This window comes from Mesitornis unicolor, unplaced genomic scaffold (assembly GCF_000695765.1).
Source record: "Mesitornis unicolor isolate BGI_N332 unplaced genomic scaffold, ASM69576v1 scaffold6993, whole genome shotgun sequence".
Lineage (NCBI taxonomy): Eukaryota > Metazoa > Chordata > Aves > Mesitornithiformes > Mesitornithidae > Mesitornis > Mesitornis unicolor.
Window position 1 is genome coordinate 3,965 of NW_010172484.1, and position 7,256 is coordinate 11,220.

The following is a 7,256-nucleotide window of genomic DNA, read 5'->3' on the forward strand; positions in this document are numbered from 1 at the left end:
CAATATTACCCTCAGTTAATGACTGCCTATTTGTAAATTTAGAGCTACTTGCAGATCTCAGGCTTGCTAGAACAGCTGGGTGCATTTCAGAGCTGCCCGAGGGCTTCAGAGCTTCTAATTCCACGACTCCCACGTTTGTTTTTACAATCTGCAGTCATTATAATGCTACACAAAGGCCACAGCAGCCGTGACGCCCCATTCTGGAGCTGTCACCGAGCCCTGGGCACTGTCTGTTGTGGCAGCAGATATGCAATGCTGAACACCATACCTGGCCTGAGGAGCTGTCTCACAGAGGAACTCGCATGTCTCTGTACTTGTTTACAATTGGCAAACCTTTTAATCACAGTCCTCTACTTCTTTTTTTTCACGGTACAATCCTAAGAGCAAAAGGTCGTTAAGATTCTGAAGAAAAGAGGTCTCCTTTATAAGCTCAATACAGTACTTTTATACTTCAGACTATGATATACAATGTATACCATAAATTAATTTAAGACAAATACTTGTCACTTTATATATGTAGGCACGAGTAAATCAGGGACTTTACTGAAGCGGAGAAATCTTCAATGGTATCATGATTCTGGACTCCATTTCCTGAATAAGGGGCACTGAAAAAAAAAAGGAGACAGAGTTTAATTTCACCAACAGAGATCATCAGCAGTTCTGCACACTCGGTTTGAGCAGATATTGTATTATTCTTTTCAAATGACTCTCCTAGCCAGCGCATGCCAAGTCACCAGTAACAACCAACATTCCTGTAGCTAACACATCGTCGTTTTGAGAACGAGTCACTTTTTAATGTAATCTGTCTGCTCCTCTGAAGAGAAAGATTTATTTTCCTTTACCCCGTGATGAAAGTTCTCTTACATTTTTCTGCTACGCCCCCTTTGAAATGTAACCTGTGGGATCAAAACCTGACACGCTTAGCGTACTCCTGCGAGTTTTGCTATCAAAGCTATCTTTGATCTCAGAGATCTCCTGGCTTCCAGTTCCAAAGTCTACATTCCCTTTTCACAGGAATGCATTTGACAAGGTTCCTGTATTCCATGAGATAGTAGAGGTAATAATTTCATATAAATTTCACTGTTGGCTTCCTAAATTTTTAGGCACAAACGTGAGCATTTACACAAATCTCTTCTTCTACAGGAGAGTCGCTTGTATAAAAAAATCACTATTAATGTAGCCATTTTTTAGCAATTAGGCGACTTTGACGAGTTAGTACGACTGATTGCAAAATGCACTTCAGTAGAAAAACTGACACAGACATCAGAGGTGCAGAATTTTGTACAACTGTATGAAGAACAAACACGAGGGCACGCACAAAAGTCTGCCCCCAGCATTCCAGTGAAGTTAATAGGTTACCTGTGTAATAGACAAGTTCATCCCAGCCAGGTTTATGCCACGCAGCGTTCCTTATATCTTCTCTGCTTTGGAGATCTTTGTAAGCTGGTGAGGGAAATAAGAAGCACAAAGCTTAGAAGTGACTCCTTGTCCTTCTACACGTGAACAGCTCCCTTAAAAGTAGTCTAGTGTGAAATTAGGAGGCTGTGAACACTGGGAAGGAGAAAAATGAGTTCCTCTCCAGGAGAAGGAAAAGCTCCCAAAGCAACGCAAACAGAAGGAACTGGGGAAGAGAGAGAAAATCTTAGACACAGGTAAGACAGATAATGGAGCAGAGTACAGTTCTGGGAGTGCTGTCAGATTTCTAATGCTGGGATATAACATTGTGAATTGTTGAGATACGATGATCCTACTGCGTGTTTTCTGCAATAAATACTAGCCAATGAGTCGTTCAAGTCGAAACAATCTGAATGTGAAAAGAAGCTAAACATTTATGGAGACTACCACACAGAGAAATGAATCACTGTGACGCAGTAACTAAATGCTTGACTTTATTGAGTAGTGTATGTGATGCTTGAAACTAAGCTGTAAAAATCTGACTTCAGCATGAATGGGGATGGAGAAAAGAGATGTGGCTTGTCATGCTTATGTTACTGAAAAATGCAAACAAGGACTCCCTAACAACAAAGGGCCATGAGAAACTGTTGATGGAGACAGAACAAAGCACGCAACGTTCACTTCTGCCCCCTTGTTTGAGAAATAAAGTTACCTACGCAGAAACTACGAAAACCAACACTGCTGGCGTAGAACAAAAAAAGCCTCTGAAGACATCCCTTTGCCTTTTGTAAAGACCTTGTCTCCTGGGCAAAGTCTACAGTCTGCTAGGGGCTGATTCAATCAGAAAAAAGCGAAGAACGCAAATTTACCCCAGAGGTGATGAACCATATACAGCTGTCCAATCTGTGAGAAAAACCCTCCAACCGCTTCATTATTATCCTGTCGGAAACGAATGGCACGAGCCCTACAGAAGAGTAAAGCAGCCATTAAAACCAGCAGATCTGGGGAGGAAATGAGTGATAATTGAAAGGAAAGCAGAGTTAAAAGAGACCCCAATGTTAAACAGCATTTGCAGTACACTTCAGTAATTAAAAATGATTTGAAAATCCACAGTAAACCGATTTTAAAGATTAATTAGTGAAAATACACCTATATACCTAGCTAGGATGGGTTAAAGTTGGAGGCTTACAGTTTCACTAGACTGTGCATTAATCATTCTTTGTCTTCACCATTAGATCCAGTACAGCAATAATTGCTGGCACAGCGTAAAGTGGCAGCACATTTTCATAGCAGGTTCTCCTAAAACTAAATCCCTGAGTTTCAGTCATGGTGCCTTTGCCACACTCACTCACCACTGACTTTGTGGCAGTGAAATACAGCTTTTTTATTCCCATGGACCTTCGCTATGCAGCTGTCTTATGCAATGATTTGTTGTGTAAATAACATCAGTATCTTTCTTAGCTATAAATCTGTCACATCTTCTAAAACAGATCTGCCACCGCTATGGATATACCTATTTTATAAAAATTCTACTATGTGACAAGTGGCATAAGTACAGAACATGCCATTAACTTGGTGACTGAAAGGCTTCGGTACCACCCTGCCACCTCCACCTCCCGATTTCTAAACATTCATTTCTCAAAGAGGAAAATACAAAGTGCTAAAGCAACGCTTACCAGTAATTTCCCCACTCAATCATCGTTCCAGGCTACAGAAACAAAACAGAGCGTTAAAGCTGCAGTTTAAAGAAACTTTGAATATCTGGACAGTTTTCACAACACTTATTTATGGAGAACACTATTTATTAATAAAATCACTTCCTTCAGGTGGTAAGCACACTAGAACCATCTGTAATTACTCTGTTTACTTACTGTATTACTTCTTAGTCATCTGCCTGAAGTTTCCTTCAGAAGAAAACACAGGGCTTACAGCCCTGCAGACAGGAGTATCTTGTTGGAGCCTGCCTTTATTTTGGACCCCACACTTTGAAAGCAACAATGACTCAGACATCAGCTTTGATAAGAACCAGAATTTTAGGATGGAGTCTGCTTTCCACCTACATTGTCTAAACACGCTTTGAACATTTTACGACAGCACAGAGCTTAAGAAATAAAAAATTGAAACGTACCCTAAGTTGATAGGATCTCAGTTCATAAATGTTAGGCCCTTCTCTGGGTACAGGTTCATTCCAGAAACTGAACTCCAACAACAACTGGTTCTTGCGTGACAGGAGCATGTTACCTCTTTCTTTACGAAACTCTGTGAATTCCTAAAAAAAACCAACGCGATCGCTGTCAAAGTTTGCACTACGATTCAACAACAAAAAGCAGGACACCGCACTGCAGCTTACATCTCTTTTAAATGTTTCTTGGGGTTCGGGACATTAAAATCCTTTAAACTGTAAAGGAATCCAAATTTCCCCGGCGTACTTGAAAATTTCCACTTGGTTTATGCAGTACTAAGGGTGTTTGACGAAGCGTTCAGGTATTAAACCTCAGTATTTCAGAATATAAGAATAAACCCTCTTCCAAAGAGGCTTCTAAGTTTGTACAGGGAGTGATGAGATATTGAAGTCAAAGCTGGTATGGAAATGTGCAGTGTTTTTTCTCTGACTATTCCTTGTTCTCTTCCGAGTAAAAGAACCAATCGTTACAAAATCGATGCATTTTACCTTATTTTGACGGAGTTTACTCATGACCTCATTGAGAGCTGGATAGCCTCCCTCGTACCTCCACAGATGAACTGAAACAGAGAAAAGGAAGCTTTTCCAGCTACGCCACAGACCGTGCGTAATCTTACGGAACGTCAAAGTATAAAACGTTCTTCATACCAGAGAGTTACGCAAAAACAGAAGTCAGGTAACGAGTCTAAAAATCAATTTTCTTTAAAGAAAGCACTACACATTGGAACATTTTAAGAATAACGAAATGCTTTTTGAAAAGGCTTTGCAACCTACTCTGAGGATAACAGGGAAATTTCTGACAGGACTTTTTGTTGCCATGCTAGGAAGATGTGATAACTGTGCATGTAATTGAGACTGACATCAATTAGAAGAGGATGACTTCATTCCAAAAATGTGTTTTACACCAATTTCATCTAAGAGCAATAGAGGGGTAGATTTTTTAAGTTCAATAAATTACTCAAGCACAAAGAGCAACACACTTTCTGCAGGACATGAAAACTGATGCAAATGTTATTTCTGAGGTAAACATTACATTAAAATATCTGTCTGTCTATCTATCTCTGAGCAGAAGCCATCTGAACATACTAGACCTGCTACATTTGCTAGGATTTCCCCCATAGAAACAATTTCAGTATCTACATTTGAGCTTTTTCAGAGCATTCCCTCTTCAACAAATCATAATAAATCCCTTTAATAAATCATAACAAGATTTATTTACGAGCACTTAACATAGCAAGGCAACAATCTTTCACCTCCAAGAATCACAAGGGCTATTTTCTCTTCTCTAAAGCAGATCTGTGCCTTTTCCAGGAGAGCGACCTGGAGACTGATGGTAGCACTTCACCCTGACAGCAGATTCATCCAGTGCGCCTGCTTCTGCTGCCTTATCCCCAGGGCAAATTTGATAGATCCACCCACTATTAAGACAGCTTGGGCACAAGTACTGAACAAGTGAAATCCCCATAATCTGCTTTATTACACTGCTAGAACTGCTGCAGTAACGTTTTCAAGGCAGGCTGTGGATGCAGTTACAGATAGGTCTATGTTAAGATGCTACAAAAGCAACGAGTGAGACTTGGCAAAGTTATTCCCATTTCAATTGTCTTCACTCCCCAGCTTCCCTGCAACTTTCAGAACTGCATTTTACATTGTCTGGTTTATCTACTGTTATTTCTTTGCATTTCTTTCAGCATTAGTATTGCAATATGCTGCGAATCCGGGAAAAATCAATGTGTACGTGAGTATATTTTTCAATAACGAAGCAACGACATTGATCCTAAGAATGGAGCTACTTAACAAACTGCATAACAGATATCTGTACACCACTGTATTTGTGGCTTCCCATCCCTTCAATTTCCCAGAGCCCAGGGCATTTTTCAGGCTTTCTCTCTGCACTAGACTCTGTAGCAGCTCCTCAGTAATTTCTAGTTCCAATATATTTTCAATCTGCATAATTAGGTGAACATGAACAGAAATATTTCATTTTCTTCCAGTAAAGGCCTAGCTTATCCTGCTTTTACAATGATTTTTTTCAGATGTGTGAGTGATTTACATTTCATTATCATACAGCAATTACAGTATGATAGTCTGAGTAAAGCTTTTATACCGGCCAATGCAAGATAAACTCTGTCTTTGTAAGCCTTTGCTTTCACCCTAAATATTCAGGAACACGATCCATGCCCACAATATATTACAGGACCCCATTTTCCAAGCATTTCCCAGAACTATTAACCTGGAAAACATGAAAGTGTATTAACAGCAGGACAAATTTTAGGAATCAATGCTTTACTGTCAAACTCAACGAGACAAAAAGCAAGCACCGCAAATGTTAATACGATTACTGACAACTGATGCACACACCCCCTCCCTGTACACATTGCCAAAGGTTTACTGTCAACAGAGATGATTGAAAGAGAAGAAACCTGCCAAGCACACGTTTCACTTGCATGGTTTTACATTCTGTTGTACTTCTATCTCCTACCAGCCTGATCTTGCTCTCCGTACCACGTGTTCCAAGTCCCCACCAGTGCACATGGGTAGTGTTTTTCTTCATGAATCTTTGGCAGCACCTCTTGACTTGAAAACAAGGAATACAGACACTGTGTTGCATTGCCTTCAGGGAGGCTACAGTTGATAATGTATAACAAATCACCACGCGTTTATCATTAAGGTATGAAAATTCACAAACTCTACTTTTCAGAAGAGAAAGCTGAAATACAGAAATGGGCTACACAGGGGAAGCAGCTACAACACCGCGAAAAACGAAGGTAAGTGTTACCATTTCTTAGACTGTACAGTAACTACACAGCATGGTAGAATTCTGTCAGTGCAATAAATTACATCTGTCACCTAAAAAAGTTATCCAGCACATTAGGAAAATAAAGGATTAGGAGGTCTCACTTACAGAAAATGCAGCTTAATGACATGGGTGATTTGCTTTAGGAAAAGCTTTGCTTTATCAAGGGAGGCAGAATACACAGAAATAGGAAAGGACAGTCTTCTGTACCAGTTACAGTGCTATTAATTCTGTTGTGATGAATTGATAAAAACAGGTATTTTGATAGATCAAATGACGACTGTAATTCACAGTATACAGCCTTACTGCTTTCTACCATCTCAGAGAGTGGTGATAATTTGAGGCAACTTACCCATTAAAGCATCCAGTGAAACTGCCTTAAAAATACCTCCAGCACAATATTTCTGTTTGACTGCTTCCAGTATTTCTAACAATTTTTCCAACTTTACAAGTGGCCTGTGTTAGCATTAGGAGATTCAGTTTTACCAACTGCTGGCTCGGTTAAGACAGCTTTCATCGCACTGTACTTTGATGAGTAAGTAGATCAGTCTGGTTGAGATTTGCCTGTTAATATTTTTCTCTGAATAATGACCCTCCTCGTCAGTTTGGCTCAATGAGTCCCTGCGCAGCACCATGTAATAGGGAGTTGGCTGCTCCTGGGCTGAGACTCATTGGAGATGAGGATTCCTCTTGATTCTGCCACTGACTTCCTAGACAACCTTCAGCAAATCTCCTTACCAATTTGTACCTCAGGATTTCTCACTACATGGTCTAAATAATGTGATAGAATGACTCTCCAAGGACGTTTTTAAGGATGTTTTACCATCAGTTCATTTTCTGCAAACCATAATGAGATCCTAGAAAAGCAGCTTTAAGCAGGAA

At 40.0% G+C, this 7,256-nt stretch overlaps 1 protein-coding gene across 1 annotated transcript in view; it reads right to left on the reverse strand.

Annotated features, from left to right (window-relative positions):
• Nucleotides 1-401: 401 nt before the first annotated feature.
• The window catches only part of GBAS (glioblastoma amplified sequence), an 8,739-nt gene continuing 1,884 nt past the window's right edge, over nucleotides 402-7,256 (reverse strand). Inside the window, exons 3-9 of the mRNA XM_010180392.1 lie at nucleotides 6,060-6,154; nucleotides 4,067-4,137; nucleotides 3,524-3,664; nucleotides 3,072-3,103; nucleotides 2,265-2,359; nucleotides 1,360-1,443; nucleotides 402-605 (exon numbers count right to left, since the gene is read on the reverse strand). Of these exons, the coding sequence (XP_010178694.1) occupies nucleotides 541-605; nucleotides 1,360-1,443; nucleotides 2,265-2,359; nucleotides 3,072-3,103; nucleotides 3,524-3,664; nucleotides 4,067-4,137; nucleotides 6,060-6,154 (583 nt within the window). The 3' untranslated portion in view covers nucleotides 402-540. The remainder of the gene's footprint in view (nucleotides 606-1,359; nucleotides 1,444-2,264; nucleotides 2,360-3,071; nucleotides 3,104-3,523; nucleotides 3,665-4,066; nucleotides 4,138-6,059; nucleotides 6,155-7,256) is intronic.